This window comes from Mirounga angustirostris, unplaced genomic scaffold, assembly GCF_029215605.1.
Source record: "Mirounga angustirostris isolate CCGP_5_RB_7025 unplaced genomic scaffold, mMirAng1.0.hap1 SCAF_3, whole genome shotgun sequence".
Taxonomy (NCBI): Eukaryota; Metazoa; Chordata; class Mammalia; order Carnivora; family Phocidae; genus Mirounga; species Mirounga angustirostris.
The window spans coordinates 187,817,559-187,838,351 of NW_026991711.1; the positions used below are offsets into that span (position 1 = coordinate 187,817,559).

General features: G+C 41.5%; 1 protein-coding gene across 6 annotated transcripts in view; it reads left to right on the forward strand.

Moving 5' to 3' along the window:
• The window catches only part of DIS3L2 (DIS3 like 3'-5' exoribonuclease 2), a 353,809-nt gene that overhangs the window by 107,695 nt on the left and 225,321 nt on the right, over positions 1–20,793 (forward strand). For all 6 annotated transcript variants that reach the window (XR_010410345.1, XM_064587245.1, XM_064587247.1 and 3 more), the window contains one exon: positions 15,522–15,756. Coding sequence is in view for 5 of the 6 variants with exons in the window: in XM_064587245.1 (XP_064443315.1) it covers positions 15,522–15,756 (235 nt within the window). In the remaining variant the exon portion in view is untranslated. The remainder of the gene's footprint in view (positions 1–15,521; positions 15,757–20,793) is intronic.

Here is a 20,793-nt window from a genome sequence, read left to right on the forward strand (position 1 = left end):
CATTGAGTATGTTTTAGAGACTTAGGTCAAAAATACAGTAAAGATTCAGATTCAAAAGAAAGCAGTCACTTTGTACAGAGTTACATGTACCTGTATACATTCTTTCACTAAATCTCAATGATTATTCCTTCCATAGACTCTGTTCTTGGAAGGTCTTTCATCCAGTTCTTTCTTGGGAACTCTTCCCTAGGGTCTGCTTTCCCAGATTTGCTTCTATCCAGGTTCTTGTTTGACTTTTCTGTATTTGTGTCTGAGCTTCAGAACTTGGTGAGACATTCTGCCAAATTCTATTCCCTATCTCTCTGCTCATTTCTGGCATCAAAATATTTAATACCGTGCTACCCAAATTACTCTAGTTGGATTCTACTGTGTTGTTTTGTTTTGTTTTGTTTTTTTAAAGATTGTATTTATTTATTTGACCGAGAAAGACACAGAGAGAGAGGGAACGCAAGAGGGGGAGTGGGAGAGGGAGAAGCAGGCTTCCTGCTGAGCAGGGAGCCCGATGTGGGGCTCGATCCCAGGACCCTGGGATTGTGACCTGAGCTGAAGGCAGACGCCCAACGACTGAGCCACCCAGGCGCCCCGGATTCTACTGTGTTTTGTGAACTATGTCTCCTCTAAGGTGAAGCATACCTGCTTCTTTTTCTCCTTGGTGACTAGGTCAAGAGGCTTGGTTGTACCAGAGTTAGGTTGTGGTTGGTTAGTTGCTTGCAGTGGCCGTGCAGAAGAGGAGTGAGGGTACATGACACAGGACACCCATAATTCTGTTTCAAGTACCATGATCTCTTAGGAACAGTGTCCAGAGACCCTAAACCCTGACTAGTCAGACTTTTGCACTCTTCCTCTCCTACAAACCAAGCCTGGTCTGCACAGCTTGATCTGCTCCTTGACAGATACAGATCATTTCTGCAAGAGCCCTTTTACCTTTTTTTCTTAAACTATTTAAAACAGGGGCGCCTGGGTGGCTCAGTCATTAAGCATCTGCCTTTGGCTCAGGTCATAGTCCCAGGGTCCTGGGATCGAGCTCTGCATGGGGCTCCCTGCTCAGCGGGAAGCCTGCTTCTCCTTCTCCCACTCCCCCTGCTTGTGTTCCCTCTCTCGCTGTGTCTTTTTCTGGCAAATAAATAAAATCTTTAAAAAATATTTAAAACAAAATTGAACCATTTTTAAAGGGAGTTGTATTCGTTTTCCTTACTGCAGTCACAGATAAATAGAGGGAGACAGATCCTGCTGTTCTAAGTTGATAGAAGCCTGTTTTTGAGTTGTGATCTAAGCGAGGGAAGAAGTTGCAGTGGCCTGTGAATGGTATATAGTAGAAGGGATTGGCAGGTAAGATTCAAATGGTCTAAAAAGGTCAGTGGACATTCAAAAGGTCTTTGAATGGTAAGCCCCAAAACAGAAAATTAGTTTCTCTAGGGAAGGGAAACCCATGGAAAATTTTTGAATAAGAAGGTAATTTAATGAGATTTTTCTTTCCTTTCTTTCTTTTTTTTTTTTTGGTAAGATGGAGCATGAGAATACCAGGGAATTTGTAGAGATATAAGAGCACTTGTAAAAAGACAAGTGAAGGATTTGGGGAAGCAGTATGTTCAGCAATTGGGAAGAGTCAATGTGGTTGTGAGGTTTTGAGTTTGCAAGGCCGGGAAGAAAGTGGTAATGGTGTTGGAAAGAGAAAGAACAGGAAAGGGGAGTGCTTTGAGGGGAAGACCAGGGTGGTTTTTGATATTTTGAGTTTAAGGTGATAGTAACACTTTAAGATGGGATCATATAGGAGGCATTATGTTAAATACCATATTAAGTGCTGGGAATATAATAGTGAACAAACAGGCCAAGTCCTTGCCTTTTTGGAGTTTGCGTTTCACTGGGAAAGATATAATGGTGTAAATAAAATACTATGTGTAGCATGCTCAATAGTGATTAGTACTAAAGGGGAAAATAAATAGGAGAGATACGTGTTTTGGGGATGGGGTTGAGATTTTATTTATTTTATTTTTTAGAAATTTATTTATTTATTTTAGAGAAAGAGAGGGCATGTGGGAGGGGCAGACGGAGAGGGAGAGAGAACCTCAAGCAGACTTCACACTGAGTGCAGGGCTGGATGTGAGGCTCAATCTCATGACTGTGAGAATACGACCTGAGCCAAAACCCAGAGTCGGATGCTTAACCAGCTGCGCCACCCAGGCACCCCTGGGGTTGAAATTTTAAATAGGGCAACCAAAGAGGGCCTCCTTGAGAAGATGCCTTTGAGTCAGAATGGAAGGAAGTGAGGGAGCTATCCTTGTGGAGATCTTGGGGAACAGCAAATATGTACCTGTCATGTTCAAGGAATAGCAAAGAGCTGAAGCAGAAGAGTAGCTGGCGATGAGGTCAGAGGGCTCATGGGGTAGGAATATGGGTCAGGGAGGGCCTGTGTATCAGTCAGTATTTGAGTTTTAGCTCTAATGGAGGTGGAAAGCCTCGAAGGATTTAGAGCAAAGAATTTGACATGATAGAGCTTACATTTCATAGGCTCACTCTGCTGTGTTGGGAACACATGGAAAGGGTGAGAGAGTAGAAGCAGGGAGACCCCTTACAAGGCTTTTACCTATATTCAGGTGACAGATGATGGGGCCTGAACTAGGGTGGTGGTCATGGTAGCCATGGAGATAGAGTTGATAGGATGAGCTAACAGATGTGATGGTGGGGTGTGGGTGTATATATGTGTGTGTGTGTGTGTGTGTGTGTGTGTGAGAGAGAGAGAGAGAGAGAGAGAGAAGGGAGGAAGGAGTTGATTGATTAAAAAAGGTAAAGAATTTTTTGCCTGAGTAACCAGTAGAATGGAAATAGTTTGTTCTGTTCCTGTAAACTAAATAAAAAGGTACTTTTGAATGAACTACCTTAGGCAAACAAAGTTCCCAATAACACATATGCCTTTAAGAATGTAATATGTCTTTAAAATGATATGTCCATGGTCATACTTTATAATGAAAGAAGCTTATTGGCAAGCCTTGTCAAGAACTCCCTGTGGAAATATCAATTGCTTTTCTTGGCTCCAAAGTATTTCCTGAACAGTGTATTATACTGTGTCCCAAGTGTACCATTAAGGGATTTGAAAGTTTGTTAAAACATGTGTGGCAAGTGAGTGCTGTCATTTAAGCCCAGCCAGAGGAGCCAAAAAATGAAAAGCAGCTCCTAGGTGGACTTCATGACATGCATTAGCTCTGAATCAGAGGCTCAGGTAGTGGGGAAGGCAGGGCATTATGTCCTTCCACATAGCCTCCAGCCAACACTGTCGTAAACAGCCCTTAGAGCGGAAAGCGCCTGGAGACATAGGTATATGTAAATCTTTTGGAAAAGCTCCGTTATACCAAGTGGGTAGTAACCCCCTGCCCCTGGGGAATGTAATAGAATTTATTTGCTCGGAACAGAAGTTTCCAGTGCTAATATGGACTTGCTCTTTTTTTTATAAGAGGTAACAGCACTTTTCAAAGATGACTTTCATGTTTAAGGAAGGGTTTTTCTTTATCAGTAAACGGGAAAACTATGAAATGTTTCATGCTTGGAATTTGAGTAAGCCAGCATGATGAAAATGTTACTTGGCAGTTTTATTTAGGATTCCACTGGACTTGTTTCATTACAGGAATTCTTTCTTTTGCTCCTCAGTTTTGAAATACGGTATATTAATTATAAAAGGAAGGGAAAGAGACATCTAATCAATATCAAAGTGACTAGTTGCTTGATTCTGGTTAATTTCACTTGTGCTTTGCAGGTGATGTAAATGTACCTTTCTGAGGGATGGATTGGTACTTCACAACTCTGCGGCAATCCGGAAATACCCCTGGAGGCTGTGCCCGGATCTGGGCTTTCTCTTTTTTATCCAGGCATTTGCGATTTTTCTTGCTAAAACTATTGTTTTCAAATTGGGGAATTAAGTTTATGGTTATATTGAAACTGGAGTTGTAATTTAGGTATGAAGGCCTAGAATTATTTAGAAAAGTGCATTTCGGGCGCCTGGGTGGCTCAGTTGGTTGAGCGACTGCCTTTGGCTCAGGTCATGATCCTGGAGTCCCTGGATCGAGTCCCGCATCAGGCTCCCTGCTCGGCGGGGAGTCTGCTTCTCCCTCTGACCCTCCTCCCTCTCATGCTCTTTGTCTCTCATTCTCTCTCTCTCTCTCTCTCTAGCAAATAAATAAATAAATAAATAAATCTTAAAAAAAAAAGAAAAGTGCATTTATTTAAATGTCTTCCAGATTTACTCATTTGCTTTTGTATTTATATTTGCTTCTTATGGTGATAAGTTTCACCTGTGATAAAGTAACTGCTGACTTTGTCCTGGTTTGCAGACAGTGCGTTCACGGAGGGCAGTGCAGGATATTGCAGTATCAAGTAGACAGGCATCTGAATTGAGCTGGCTCTTGCTGCTTGGTAGCTATTTTATTCATTTCTTTTTTTTTTTTTTTAAAGATTTTATTTATTTATCTGAGAGAGAGAATGGGAGACAGAGAGCATGAGAGGGAAGAGGGTCAGAGGGATAAGCAGACCCCCCGCTGAGCAGGGAGCCAGATGTGGGACTCGATCCCGGGACTCCAGGATCATGACCTGAGCCGAAGGCAGTCGCTTAACCAACTGAGCCACCCAGGCGCCCTATTTTATTCATTTCTTGTAATTTTTTAAAGAATCCTTCTTTTATAATTGATTCAAGTCTTTCTCGTTTTCTTTGGAAGAAAAGGAAACAAATATTTATTGAGCATGTTTTAAATGCCAAGCACCTTAGAATCCTCAGGGGAATATAAAAAATGAATGTGATGTGGTTTGCTGTCTGATGGAAGAGAGAAATATGCAAACAAATAAATGGTATATAGCCTGATCAAGAAATCTTATGATGAAAGAATAATTAAGGAATAGCAGCGGAACAAAGGAAAGAAATAGAACATTTTTCTTAAGAGAGGGAGGTTACTCAGAGAAGCATTCACCCAAGAGCTGGATCTTGAATTTTGAGTATTTTCCGGCTGGCAAAAGACGTAGAGGCATTTCATGCAATGGATGTTCATGGTGGGAGCTGTATGTGCAAAGCTCACTCTGTTGGCGGGAAATCTCCCATAGGAGTGTCCAGGACTAAGGGCACTGGACGTAGAATCCTAGATCTGTGTGCATGTCACAGCTCTGCCATTTAGGAGCTGTTTTTTCCTCTTTGAGATGGACATAATTACTCTTCCATGTATCAATCAGGGTCTTTGTGGGATCAAATCAGTTAATATGTGAAATGCACAGGGAAGATTGTGCATGAAGGGTATGAGGAGTGGTGGGGTGCCTGGGTGGCTCGTCGTTGTTTAAGCATCTGACTCTGATCTCAGCTCAGGGTTGTGAGTTCAAGCCTGGCGTTGGGCTTCATGCTGGGCTTGGAGCCTTCTTAAAAAAAAAAACAAAAACAAAAACATGAAGAGTCACAATAAAAGCCTTAGTGTTTAACATATTCATAATTATATTTAAATTCTCTCTGCTTCACTAACTCATGTTCCTTGTTGAACCCTCTCTAAGTGAGTCTTTTTTGGGGTGCCTGGGTGGCTCAGTTGGTTAAGCATCTGCCTTCAGCTCAGGTCATGATCCCAGGGTCCTGGGATCGAGTCTTGCATTGGGCTCCCTGCTCAGCAGGGAGTCTGCTTCTCCCTCTGACCCTCTCCCCCACTTATGCTGGCTTGGTCTCTCTCTCTCAAAAATAAATAAATTTAAAACAGTCTTTAAAAAAAAAATGAGTCTCTTCTCAGGGCTCTATTCTCAGCTTCTCTTTTCAGTTGATACGTGGCCCTCGGACACATTTGCTTGTCATCCCACTGTGTTTAGCTCCCTAATCTTTCAGTTTCTGCCTTCCAGTACACTCTTCCCATCTCCAGACCTATATTTCCAGCTACCACCTGGATGTTCCTCACCACCTTCAACTTTTTGGGTCTAAGGACTAGATTTGTTTTCCCTTAAACAAATATTAAACTCCAGACACCTGTGCAAAGAGATTTTTCATAAATTGCCAGTTCCACAATGACCGTATAATATTGGATACCCTTGTCCTCATTTTAAAGATAATAAAACAGATTCAGAGAGATTAAATAACTTTCCCAAAGTGCTATCGCTAGTAAGTGGCAGAGCCGTGATGCAAGCCCAGTTGTGTTGACTAGAGTTCCTGATATTTACCACTTTTTCCTACTTCCCCACTTCATTAACTTTATGCTAAAGACCAGACTCATTAAATTGGCATTTGGGTCTCTTTGCGTCTGCTTCTTCATCCTTCTTTCTCACTCTTACTGTACTTTGTCACCATTACTTGCCTTTACTTTGCCAAAGACAAATTTGCATTTTATCTCCTTGCCTTTGCACAAATGTCCTTTCCCAATTTTGTCTTCTCTCTCTCTTTTTTTAAAAGATTTTATTTGTTTATGGGATGCCTGGGTGACTCAGTTGTTAAGGGTCTGTCTTTAGCTCAGGACATGATCCCAGGTTCTTGGGATCGAGCCCCGCATCGGGCTCCCTGCTCAGCGGGAAGCCTGATTCTCCCTCTCCCACTCCCCTGCTTGTGTTCCCTCTCTTGCTGTGTCTCTCTCTTTCTATCTTTATTTGAGAGAGAGAGCCCACGCAGGGTGAGGGGCAGAGGGAGAAGCAGGCTCCCTGCTGAGCAGAGAACCCGATGTGGGGCTCGATCCCAGGACTGCGGGATCATGACCTGAGCCAAAGGCAGACGCTTAACCGACTGAGCCACCCAGGCACCCCTGTCTTCTCTTTTTTCATGTGTTCACCTGTCAGAATCTGGATAGAGGCAGGACAGTGTATTGGTGTAAGCCTGCGCAGGAATCCAGTGGTTCTGTTTTCTACTTCACTGGACAGTTTACAAGCAGACCAGCAGTGTATTTTTGTACATTCTTGCTAACATTTGGTATTGTCTGGATTTTTAGTTCTTGCCTATCTGAAGTTTTATAGTGATATCTCATTATAGTTTTAATTTGCATTTCTGTGATGACTCATGAGGCTGAGCACTTTTCCATCTTTATTGGCTATTAGGCTATTTTGTAAAGTGCCTTTAAGCCTTTTCCCCATTTCTCTGTTGGATTGTCTATCTTTCATTGAGCTGTGGGAGTTTTTTTTATGTATTCTGGATATGAGCACATCTATGGCTTATCTTTAAAATTTCTTTTAGGAGTGCCTGGGTGGCTTAGTCAGCTAAGCATCTGCCTTTGGCTCAGGTCATGATTCCAGGGTCCTGGGATGGAGCCCCACGTCGGGCTCCCTGCTCAGCAGGGAGTCTGTTTCTTCCTCTGCCCTCCCCCCTCTGCTCTCTCAAATAAATAAATGAAATCTTAAAAAAATAAAATTTCTTTTATATCATCTTAGGATAATATATTATCTTAGGAAAAAAATTATTTTACTGGAGTTGAACTTATTATTTTTTGTGGCATTGCTTTTTTTTTTTTTTTAAGATTTTATTTATTTATTTGAGAGAGAGAATGAGATAGAGAGAGAGAGCATGAGAGGGGGGAGGGTCAGAGGGCGAAGCAGGCTCCCCGCTGAGCAAGCAGGGAGCCTGATGTGGGACTCGATCCCGGGACTCCAGGACCATGACCTGAGCTGAAGGCAGTGGCTTAACCAACTGAGCCACCCAGGCGCCCCTGTGGCATTGCTTTTTATGTTTAATATGTGTTTTCCTATATTTTCTCATATATTATTTCCTAAAATTCTGCCAGGCTTTTAGAGTAGTGTCTTCCTTAGCCATTTTCCACTTACACAGTTTCATAGGGTCTCTGATTCAACAAACATTCTTGTCTTCGAAGTAGGGGGATTCTACAAAGCATTTTGTCATTTATTTGCTAACACAGGGGTTATATTTCTCTTAAAGTACAAAAGTCATGCTACACCCACCCTCCTTTTCCAAAAGGTGTGTCTGTTTCTCTCATGTGCTCTGAACTCAAGATTCTGGGCTTAGGCCTCTTTCCTATTCCTTTCAATGGTAAACTTCTCATGGCCTCCCCTTAATTTCATCCTAATGGTTGTCAGGGTTCCTCGTTGGTACTACTGAAAAGGCCAGATTACTGCTCTCCATCCCACAGAGCATAAGGATTAGAGCCTGATGGAGAAATGGGATCATCCATCTTTTCCTCTCCTCGCACAGCCAAACTACTCTGTCCCCAGTTTTACGTTCTAAAAGGAGACAATAGGTAGAGGACAGACTTATCCTTGGTAAAACTAACTGAAGGGTATATCTGACAGACATTTCTGTGTGTATGTGTATGTGCATTTGTGTTTGGGAGGGAGGGTTTAAGGAAATCAAAATTATTAAGTATTGTAGAGTGCTATAATTTCTTGAGCATTTTTCGTAGCTTCAAGTGATACTTATTTCATATTTCTATGCCCCAGTTGATATCTGTGTATATTTTCCTTGTTTATTTTTATTAGCAGGGTTTATGTGATGCTCATCCTACCCTGTTCATGGAACAAGACTGAGAGTGACAAAGTTCTGTGTGACGCAGTGATTTGCTTCCCTCACTAATCCGTTTCTGTCCTGTCCTCCAGAGACTAGACTAAACCTCCAAGGGAGAATAATCCCAGGTGCAGCATGCACTCGGAATAATAAGTGCAGTCAGCTGCCTCACTCTCAGGTCTGTGGAGGAACCCAGAGGAATTTTTAAAGTCCTCAGTTAACAGGTCAGTAATAAATCCATTTTCCTCAGGCCCACTTCCTTTCACTCTGAGCCCAGAGCTCCAAAATATTGACCGACCTGAACTGGTGGCCTTCGACACCAGACCCTTGACTCTCCTCTCTTGTGCTTGCTTGTGGAATGTTTTCTTTCTATCTGTAGATGTGCATTTTTCTGTGGAGGAAGGGTTTACAGCTTTCATCTGATTCTCAGAGGCATCTGCTAAACTTCAGAGTTGAGAACCACTGAACTGGATTTTTCAACATTTTCAAGGTCAATTCCACAGAAGAAGGCCTCTTATTTTACAGATGTAAGGAAAATTGAGCTACTGGTTTCCAACCCACATACTCTTGTGTCTGGAAACTGTTCTGAACGTTCTTTTGCATTCCGATTGTCTTTTATATTCATTTTTTCATTTTTTTAGCCCATTTATCTACCTGTTTACTTATCAAATACGGAGCACCTAGATTGATTATACAAGTTGCTATAGAATATACAAAGATATATAAGCTACCCCTTCTCTGGCACTTCACAATTTTCGTCACTGTATTAGTGTTATCTACATGTAGGATTTACCTCATCTGTTAACACTATATGCTTGCCAGTTGTAGCTTATATATCTTTGTATAGATATATACAGATAGATATATACAGATAGACTCTGAACAAGTTATATCCTAATTAATTGCTGTATTCATTTAACATATATTTGAGTGGCTACTAAATGTACTCTTGGAATATAACAGTGAATAAAATAGCCACTGTGCTCATGAAACGTACCTTCTAGTTGGGAGACAGAAAGTACATAAGTGTGTAATCTACTGTCAGGTAGAGATAAGTACGGTGATGAAAAATGAAGCAGAGTAAGAGGATAGAGCAATGACAGCCAGGTGGGGCTGTTTCAGTTAATGTGATCAGGAAAGGCCTCTCTGAGAGAAGGACATTTGGGGTGAGACCTGAACAAAATAAAGAGATCAAGTTTTCCAGATTGAGGGAATAGCAATGCAAGAACTTCAGGATGGAAGGTTTTAGTGTTCTAGGAATAACAACAAGATCTCTAGATTGGAGTGTAATTTGTAAAGGAAAAAGTTACAGAAAATGAGAATGGAACAATAATATGGGCCTGATTTGACAAGGCCTTGTGGCATGGCGATAGAACGATGTTGGGAAGCCACTGGGAGAAGGACATGATCTGATTTATGTTTAAAAGATCACTCTAGGGTGCCTGGGTCTGCCTTCGGCTCAGGTCATGATCCAGGGTCCTGGGATTGAGTCCCGCATTGGGCTCCCTGCCCCTTGGGGAGCCTGCTTCTCCCTCTGCCTCTCTCTGTTTCTCTGTCTCTCATGAATAAATAAATAAAATCTTAAAAAAAAAAAAGATCACTCTAGCTGCTTTGGTCCAAATGGAAATCAGGAGACCGGTTATCTCAGCAAGGAGATAAAGGTTGCTTGTGCAGTAATAGTGCCAATGGCAAGAAGAAATATTTAAAGGAAGGGCCAGTGGGCTCTTCCAATGGATTGGATGTGGGGCCTGAGAGGAGGATGGCATAGTGTGGTGCCATCTGCTGAGAAAGCAGATGCTGGGAGAGGAGTGGGTTCTGGGCGGGGAGCAAGGGTTCTCTTGTCCGAGGTGCCAACTGACATCCAAAGGAAGATGTAAAGTAGGCAGTCGGATATGAGTCTGGCATTCAGGGGAATGGTTGATGCTAGACATTTAATTTGGGGAGTTAATAGGATACAGAGAGATTTAAAGCCCTGAGACGGGATGAAGTCACCTGGCAAGTGAGTGTAAATGGATCCTTCCCCTAGTGTTTAACATGCTCCTATGATCCTGTTTCAGATCAGATTCAAGTTCAATTTGGGGGAAAAATACTTCATGGATAGTGTTATGGACTTACTATTATAGTCCATCAGGAAGCACTGTGGTTCTTTCTCTTCTTAAGTATTACCACTCTGGTCCATTTATTATAAAACTCCATCCCTATCAGGTTATGAATTAGTTGGTGTTAGCAACCATTGTTGATCATTTCCTGAATCCATTATTTCAACAGGGATGGCAAAATGGTGTTATCGGAAGTCTTTCCTTCCTTCTCAATTAGCTGAAACTCCTCACTAAAAAGATCTTTACCTCATCAACTCTTTGGTTAACCTGAGGTACAGTTTGTACAGAAAAGGTAAGATAAATGCTTGGAATTTTCTAAGATTGACCAGAGAGAGCTTTTTCATGGTGATTACTGAGTTTTTTTAATAAGACCCTAGAAGCCTTTGATAGCTTCCTTGTTTTCCTGGTATGACAGGATATTCCAGGTTCATCTTATCTATTTCCTGCTCCAGACTTGAATTAGCCATTTCTCTAAGGGTCCTGCAACCCTTACTCTTAACCAGTGTGTGATATGGAGTAGTTTTAGAATGTTTTTTGTATCCTGTGGTCTTATGGTGATCTTTTTTTCTCAGAATATATTCCTGTTCTTGTGTGTACTGGTATAACAAAATAGAATGAACATACTTTTAAAATGCAACATTTTAATTTATATATATTTTTTATTTTAGAGAGGGTAGCAGGAAGGGCAGAAAGAAAGGGAGAGATAGAATCTTAGAATCATGGAGCCCGATGCAGGGCTTGATCTCATGATCTGAGCTGACATCAGGAGTCAGATGCTCAACCGACTGAGCCACCCAGGCGCTCCAATTTATATTTGAATTACACAGTTTTGAATGACTTGATTTATTCATTAAGTCCTGCTTCCTTACAACATTTTTTTTTTTTAAGATTTTATTTATTTATCTGACAGAGAGAGGCACAGCAAGAGAGGGAACACAAGCAGGGGGAGTGGGAGAGGGAGAAGCAGGCTTCCCGCCGAGCAGGGAGCCCGATGTGGGGCTCGATCCCAGGACCCTGAGATCATGACCTGAGCCGAAGGCAGACGCTTAACGACTGAGCCACCCAGGCACCCCCCCTTACAACATTTTTTAATTTAGTAACTCAAAAGTGAATTTAATGCCTAAAATACTACTTCTTGAATATAACTAATCTAAACCATGGAGATTATCATAAAGTCAGAACTGGGCTGATTTTAAAATGTGCTATACAGTCAGGCTTGGCATACTCTGGTTATTGCTCTCCCCTGCTCTCCTCTTCCCATTGACTTTTATTTGAACTTTTTTTTTTTTAATAGTTTGATACATGTTAAACTTTTATTTATCTGGAAGAAAAATGTCATTTTGTTGAGTTATGTTTTAGCTGAAAATTGGCTAAAAAATGATTTACAGTATTTGATACCTTGTTTTTTTTTTTTTTTTTTTTTAAGATTTTATTTATTTGACAGAGAGAGACACAGTGAGAGAGGGAACACAAGCAGGGGGAGTGGGAGAGGGAGAAGCAGGCTTCCCGCTGAGCAGGGAGCCTGATGCAGGGCTCGATCCCAGGACCCTGGGATCATGACTTGAGCCGAAGGCAGACGCTTAACAACTGAGCCACCCAGGTGCCCTGATACCTTGTTTTTTTTTGTTTTTTGTTTTTAATTTTATTATGTTAGTCACCATACAATACATCATTAGTTTTTGATGTAGTGATCCATAATCCATTGTTTTTGTATAACACCCAATGCTCCATGCAGTACGTGCCCTCCTTAATACCCATCACCAGGCTAACCAATCCCTCCTCCCCCCTCCCCTCTAAAACCCTGTTTGTTTCTCAGAGTCCATAGTCTCTCCTGGTTCATCTCTCCCTCCAATTCCCCCCCCCCCCATTTTTCCCTTCCTTCTCCTAATGTCCTCCATGCTATTCCTTATGTTCCACAAATAAGTGAAACCATATGATAATTGACTTTCTCTGTTTGACTTATTTCACTTAGCATAATCTCTTCCAGTCCCATCCATGTTGATGTAAAAGTTGGGTATTCATCCTTTCTGATGGCTGATTAATATTCCATTGTATCTATGGACCACATCTTCTTAATCCATTCATCTGTTGAAGGGCATCTCGGCTCTTTTCACAGTTTGGCTATTGCGGACATTGCTGCTATGAACATTGGGGTGCATATGGCCCTTCTTTTCACTACATCTGTGTCTTTGGGGTAAATACCCAGTAGTGCAATTGCTGGGTCATAGGGTAGCTCTATTTTTAAATTTTTGAGGAACCTCCACACTGTTTTCCAAAGTGGCTGTGTAAGAGGGTTCCCCTTTCTCCACAATCTCTCTAACATTTGTTGTTTCTCTCCCTGTCCATTTTTGCCATTCTAACTGGTGTAAGGTGGTATCTCAATGTGGTTTTGATTTGGATTTCCCTGATGGCTAATGATGATGAACATTTTTTCATGTGTCTGTTAGCCACTTGTATGTCTTCTTCAGAGAAGTGTCTTTTCATATCTTCTGCCCATTTTTGGACTTGATTATTTGTTTTTTGGGTGTTGAGTTTGAGAAGTTCTTTATAGATCTTGGATACCAGCCCTTTATCTGTAGTGTCATTTGCAAATATCTTCTCCCATTCTGTGGGTTGCCTCTTTGTTTTGTTGACTGTTTCCTTTGCTGTGTAGAAGCTTTTTATCTTGATGAACTTTTTATTTGGGAGCCATAGCATAATTCTTAATAAGTAGCAGAATCATGGTGATTACAGAATTCTTGTTATATTTTACACACACATATACATGCATATGGAGAAAGACTACTTTTCACTGTAGGGTAGTTAAGCATTCAAATTTGATAATGTCAGAATTCTGATTCCCCTTGTAAGATTTTCTCCATGGCCTGTGGGAACCAAATCCTTTGTGAAACCATTAGTGGCAGAAATAAATACATAATGGAAACTAACAGCATGGACCCTTTGCTTAACATCTTTCCAGAAGACTGTATGTTACCTGCAAGTCTAACTCTAACACACCAGGCGTTCTCCTTCAGCCCTAGTCCCTCTTCTCTCTGAGAGAAATTGTGTGTGGGAATGATGTAGAAAAAAACAACAGAGCAGTGATCCTGTCATAACCACCATGCTTTAGACACAGAGAGTGCACATATACCTCCTGCCTGTGCTTTGGGCTATTTTTTCAAAGATTTTTTTTATTTATTTGAGAGAGAGCACAAGCTGGGGGAGGGACAGAGGGAAAGGGGCGAGCAGACTCTCCATTGAGTGAGGTGCCCGATGCTGGGCTCGAAGCCAGGGCCCTGAGATCAAGACCTGCGCCAAAGTTAGACACTTAACCAACTGAACCACCCAGGTGCCCCATGCTTTGGGCTATTCTGACAACACGCAAGGTGTGTTCACTTTTCGAGGACGGTTGGGGCAGATCTTCCTAAATGCTACTGAATTTGCCAGGCACGTTTAAGAACATTATGACTAGGTTTGCTGATTTGAGTGACGTCAAATTCTTTTTCTTCTCTAACTTGTCAGTGAATTCTCTGTTTTTTGAGTGATCTCCTTTGGGTCAGGCATGAAAACAAACCAGACTTATGTGACAGGGCAGAAATGCACAGAGGAGAGCTGGGTTTTATGATGGTATATTAATTTAAAGACTGACTGTGGCTTCCCTCTTCCCTGAGGGAATCTTTTTTGGAGATTTCTGGCCTAGCCAGTTGAATTTTTTTTCTTTTACTATCAAAGAAAAGGAACCTTCAAACTTCTCATAGTGAAAGAATGAACAAATGAATGAATGAATGTGACGAGTCAAAACATGGCAAGAGTTGAAAGAAAATTTCATTATATATATATATATATAGAAATTGGGAATCAAGTTTTCAAAAAATATTATTAAAAGACACAATTTTACTCTGAAAAATTACTGTTTACAAATTTTTGTTTCCACATTTTCATGAAGTCATTTTTTAAAAAACTTGGGAATATATTCTTAGAATCTTTAGAATACCTTTGTAATATTTTACTTTGATTTTCTGGGTGAATATAATATTCATTGTCTGGGGATGGTTATGTTAATTGGAATCTGTGCCGTGAAAATGTTTGGGGAAAGATTTCTTTCAGTAATTTTTTTCTGCCTTGTGTAAGATAAAGATCCCTTATTAAAGGATCTTTGTGTGGTCTAATTCAAATGGTAATCTGGCTTGTTGAAGGTGAACATCTATTTTGAAACTTCAAGGTTAAACTCAGAAAAATGTTAGACCTCTCAAGATTAAGCACATAGAGAAACTGCTACAGAAACCCATAGAAATCAAATGCCATAGAAATCAGACTACTGACATATGACTGTTATTTGACAAACTCATTAAGTGGATTAGTATCTATACTCTTCTCTTGTTTGCTTTACTCTTTTTTTAATTGAAAATATTTGTCATATTATATAATGCTCCATTCTTAGTACTAGTGTAAATATCCATCAGTTGTGTGCTTTCTATACTGATTTCAAGCCTCAAAATGGAGAATTAAGGGCTTTAATTTTTTATGAGAACATTTATAAACTCTTATTTACATTTAATTTTGTTTTTTCTGTCTCATCATTTCCTGTGGCTTCATATGGAATGCAGTAACATACTATACTGAGTTCTTTTATGCCCTCTGAACATACTCACTGATCCATGTGATGTACCCTTAATGAAGCAGCTTAGTACCTGTGGTATTCAGGGCCTCTGGGGGAGAGCGGATGAACAGGTACATCAGAAAAATGGGGAGTAGATATGGCATTCATCTTGGGCATCTTGAAGAGCTGAGGGCCACCCTGGCACTGCTGGATTGATCGTCTCCATAAGGTAGTCTATGCAGCTGGAAAATAAATACTTTTTTCAAGCTACATGGTGAGTGGCCATTGCTGTGAGCTTCTGAATGTGCATTTTTCCTTTAGGAAAGAAAAATGAGAAAAGAAAAATCTGTTATTTCCCATTCTTCCCTCCAGTGATTTAGCAGAACTTTTCTATTTTCTTCAGGTAATTAAACCAGAGAGCAATGACAAAGAAACAGAAGGTGCCTATGAATTAGATCTCCCTGAGGAGCTCTGTGGAAGCCATCTCCCACAGCGGTCCGTGAAAGGCTATAATGACAGTCCTGATGTCATTATAGAGGCTCAGTTTGATGACAGCGACTCAGAAGATGGACATGGCAACACACAGAATATTCTGGTTGATGGTGTCAAGAAACTCTCAGTTTGTGTTCATGACAAAGGTGAGTGCTGGATTGCTGTTTGACATTTTATTTTACTAACCTGATTGGTTTAAGAATTGGGATTCTCTGTGCTACAGACTTAATCGCACAGTGCAGTTGGGACCTTCCCAATTTCTAACCAGTGGCGGTTCTTAGGAAGGGGGGATCTTTGACCACTTCGCTGCTGGCTATGAGGAGGGGCGGGAGATGCTGCTGTGGCCAGTGGATGCTCTTGTCCTCTAATAGGTCTTGAGTTGTGTTGATAGCTAATCTTGAAGTTTCCTGTGATGAGTCCAGTCCACCCCTGTAGCTGATAGGAACAGAATTAAACCGATCTTTCAAATCCACAAAAGCACTTCACTTTATCCTGGATTTTGCTTTAACTCAGTACATTTTAAAAGTATTTTTCATCATTAGTGGTGGGAATGGATCACCTTAAATTTGATTAGTAGATTGTCTTTACAAAGTGTTTCGATTCTAAACCTTGGGGGAAAAAAAGCCGGTCTTACTGTCTGTGATCAAAATCTAAGCCATGTGTCCTCTGGATGCAGAAGAAAGCAGGTCCAAACACATGGGCAAGAAGCTACTGCCAAGGGCCCTAGCTGACCACAGGGAAAGTAGCAGTGAAAATTGGAATATTTTATTATTTTATTTTATTTTATTTTTTAAAGATTTTATTTATTTATTTGAGAGAGAGAGAATGAGAGACAGAGAGCACGAGAGGGAAGAGGGCAGAGGGAGAAGCAGACCCCCTGCTGAGCAGGGAGCCCGATGTGGGACTCGATCCCGGGACTCCAGGATCATGACCTGAGCCGAAGGCAGTCGCTTAACCAACTGAGCCACCCAGGCGCCCGAAAATTGGAATATTTTAATGTATAGATTGCTAAGAAGTTTTAAGTGCAGGGGGTATATTTTCCAGCCAAATTGAGTTGTTGGTTTTTTTTTTTTTAAAGATTTTATTTATTTATTTGACAGAGAGAGACACAGCGAGAGAGGGAACACAAGCAGGGGGAGTGGGAGAGGGAGAAGCAGGCTTCCCGCTGAGCAGGGAGCCCGATGCGGGGCTCAGTCCCAGGACCCTGGGGCCATGACCTGAGCCAAAGGCAGACGCTTAACGACTGAGCCACCCAGGCGCCCCCAGCCAAATTGAGTTTTATCTATACTCTGACATGGAAACAGTTGACCTAGCTAGGCCGACTAGGTTATGGGCTTTTTTTAATCAGGAAGAAGTTTCTGGTACTGTCCCCTTGAAAGACTAGAAGAAATGCCAGAAGATGACTAAAAGAGGATGTTCTGTGGACACACTGTGCTAGGGTCTGGTGAGCATGCCTTACTGACATCCTGAAGTAAGCTGGAGGTGATTTCAGGAAGTGACTGCAAATGGATCACCTTGTCTCTTCACTGCTGATGAGGTAGTGACCTGGGGTGGTGAGCATTTTCGGTAAACATGTGTCACTTTTTGGTGCCAAGTACTACTCATTCAGAAGGAATTTCCAACTGTGAAATTCTTTTTGAATGAAGAGACTACTGCTTCGTCAGTGGCCCACCAGGTACACTGACCTGAGGTACCCAGGTTCCTTTTGTTTTGTGGCCTGCTTAGTTAACTAGTGATTTCACTGTTCCAGACCCAGCCAATATCAGATGGATGTTATTCCTTGAAATTTCATTCTTCTGATGTTTTCTCTTTCTTCCTTTAAAAACAGTTGGATACGGTGACCCTCTTCTGAGAGTGCATTTATATTATCATGGCGTCAGTATTGTGAGTCATGTCTTCTCTGTGAAAAGAGAGGGAAATAACCAGGACCCTATGTAGCCAAATTCTCCATCAACAAGATCACCAGGGAGATACTTGCGGGACAAAGCTAGGCAAAGGAGCACTTTAAAACTTACTTATTATTTGGCCCAAAACTACTTCATGGAAGCCTAGCTCTGGTGTTTGGACTTGGCAGACCTCAGGAGCCACTGTTCCCCTGGGCTTCCAAGTGGGATATCCCTTCCAAAGGGATAAGATGCCCTGATTTCTTGTTAGTGATTGGTACCAATACAAGGGCAAGGAAATATTGATGGATGGGAGTGATGACAGAATTGATGCCGGAGTGGATACTGATAATCTACTTTGCTCTTTGGGAAATTCTCTTGGCAGACCTGCTCTTGATTTGTCCTCTGTTGTAATTCCCCTCCTTCTCTCTTACAAGTAAATATCATTGAGTCCTTACATGTCCACTGTATGCATGTTTTTTTCCTTACTCTTTTTATGATCTTCCTATCTTACTGTTGTTTATATTCCTTCCTTACTAGGCCTAAGGAACAGCCTTATTAGTCCTTCCCTCAGTATGTGGTACAAATTTCTCTTTCCAGCTAGCCTCTAAATAGAGAGTTTGTGAAACCACATGGCTGTTTCTCATTTCTTGCCCTCTTGATATTTAGGAAAATTGCAATTTGCTCTTTTAAAAAATCACAGTGTTTTTAGGATATTTCAACCTGCTTCTCATCTCTGGGTGATATAAAATCTGGTTACAGTTAGGATGTTGGTACTTTTTGCACCATTTAAGGTTTTGAAATTTGTTATTGAAATAAACCATGACCTTAAGAACATCATAAACTTTTCCTAAGACTTCTAAAGATTTTATTTATTTATTTATTTGAGAGAGAGAGAGAGAGAGAGAAACAGCATGAGAGGGGATAGGGTTAGAGGGAGAAGCAGGCTCCCTGCTGAGCTGGGAGCCCGATGTGGGACTCAATCCCAGGACTCCGGGATCATGACCTGAGCCGAAGGCAGTCGCTTAACCAACTGAGCCACCCAGGCGCCCTTTCCTAAGACTTCTAGAAAGGTTCGTTGCTTTGTGTCATAATTGCAAATGGTTATTAATCCTAGTGGTGTTCCACTAGGATTTCATACTGGTGTTTCAAAGAGTTTTTTTTATTTGTTTATTTTTGTTTTAATACCATGTTTTACCTAAAGCAAACATTACCTATTGCATGTGTACGCATTATATATCCCTGTTTGCCCAGGAAACATTCCTGTTTTTACCATAACTACATTTCTCTGGTAAGTGAGCAGATAACCCCAGGGTCTGCAACTAGTACCTATTGTTGCATGAAGAGAAAAGTTTCTCTGGGCACCTCAGACCTACCCAGTAGTTTCTTCTAGGAAGACAGTATGGGTCTGCATCCTCCTCAGCCCCTGAGAGCGGGCCAAAGACCTGGGCCCCTTTTGTAGGTCCAGCCCCACAGGTTCCTGAGGCTGAGCTTTTACCACAGTCCAGGGAGCAGTGTTGTCATCAGCACAGAAATCTGCCATCTGGGTAGAGACTGGGGACAACCCAAGTGAATTTTCTTTGGTATCAGATATTTGGGTACTGGTTGCCTGTTAGCAAACTCCAAAGGCTAAAAATCATGATGACGAAGTGGTATTGTATGTAGCTGGGCCTCTTGCATCATCAGGAATTTTAAGAGCAGTTTTGGGGCGCCTGGGTGGCTCAGTTGGTTAAGCGACTGCCTTCGGCTCAGGTCATGATCCTGGAGTCCCGGGATCGAGTCCCACGTCGGGCTCCTTGCTCAGCAGGGAGTCTGCCTCTCTCTGACCCTCACCCCTCTCATGCTCTCTATCTCATTCTCTCTCTCAAATAAATAAATAAAATCTTTAAAAAAAAAAAAAAAGCAGTTTTGGCCTCTGAATCTTGGGGATCATGACCTCCTCAGGTTGTGATGTATGTTTCCTGTTCTCTGTCCTAGCTGGGTCTGCCAGAGATCTTGTTCCGTTTTCTGGTCTGGAGACAAGCCTCTGACTCGTCCCCTGATGACCGTGGAGTTGGTGACCCTTTCCCTTCTCCCTTCTGTCTCCTGGCCACCTCTGGCTCTTTTCTGAAGGAAGAATCTGCATGAAATCTAACTACTTCTTTTGGGGCCTGCCCAAGTCAGCTTCAAGATCAGGATGAGACTTTTTTTCTCACTTAAGGTTCATCTCCTTCCGTGACAGGCCTGCTCAGTGCCTGTGTTTAGGTTCTCTTCCCTTGAATGAAAAGTGACTGTATTTCCCTTTGGCTAAGAAAAGCAGACCCATATGATTATTCTCTTATGATACTTCTAGGTTATTTAAATCCCAAGAACGCTTTCTCCTGACCATGCTTTCTTGGAGCTAAATTTCTTCTGTTTCCAGATTCTGGGATCAGATCTTCCCTAAATGATGATTCGTACAACTAGAAGACAGTTATGTTTGCTTCAGAAATTATATTAAACATTAAATATATAGTAATTTCCTTTCAGAAACGTTTTGAAATCTCATTTGAAAAAAGGTAAAGCCACTCAGTTCCCACCCTGGAATCTCATCATTTATAAAACAACATGCTCAAATGTCAACGACAGGGAAGTTGGGAAACCTGCAAACACATCAACGAATGAATTCAGATTCCAACAGAACACAGTGCTTTACAGCTAATAGCTTGTTTTTCATAGTTCCTGATATTTTTCAGAAAAGTTGAAATAAATTTGTTCCCTAAAAAAAAAAAAGGTAAAGCCATGTCCAGACCTGTGTGAGAAGGGTGCAGTGGCATTTTGGTTTTCCCTGTCTTTTTAGACCAAGTGGCCAATGCAGTCATATCAGGTGTGATTCAGGTAGAGGTATTTGGTCAGGACCTACAGTGTCTAAGGCCCAAAGCCTGTGGTAGACTGGCCATTTCTCCCTGTGAAGTCCCCAAAAGAAATACATGCATAAAGGACAAAGCAAGGCAGAGGAGCAGTTCTTTATTAACTGAGGCTTTGACCCAAAAGCCAGAATGATGACGCCAGCCCAGCTTCCACTAACAAGCCCGAGGCTTCTTACATCTTCTCATTCTTGCCAACAGCTAGAATTATCCAGCTTTCTCTTTTTGTAGTCTAGATTAAGTTCTGTAAATTGCGTTTTCATAGCATTTGCGCTGCTGTTTTTTCAGAGGGAAAGATCTTTACTCTTTTCATCTCTTTTTTTTAAAAATATTTTATTTTACTTATTAGAGAGAACGAGAGAGAGAGAGAGAGAGAGCATGAGAGGGGGGAGGGCCAGAGGGAGAAGCAGACTCC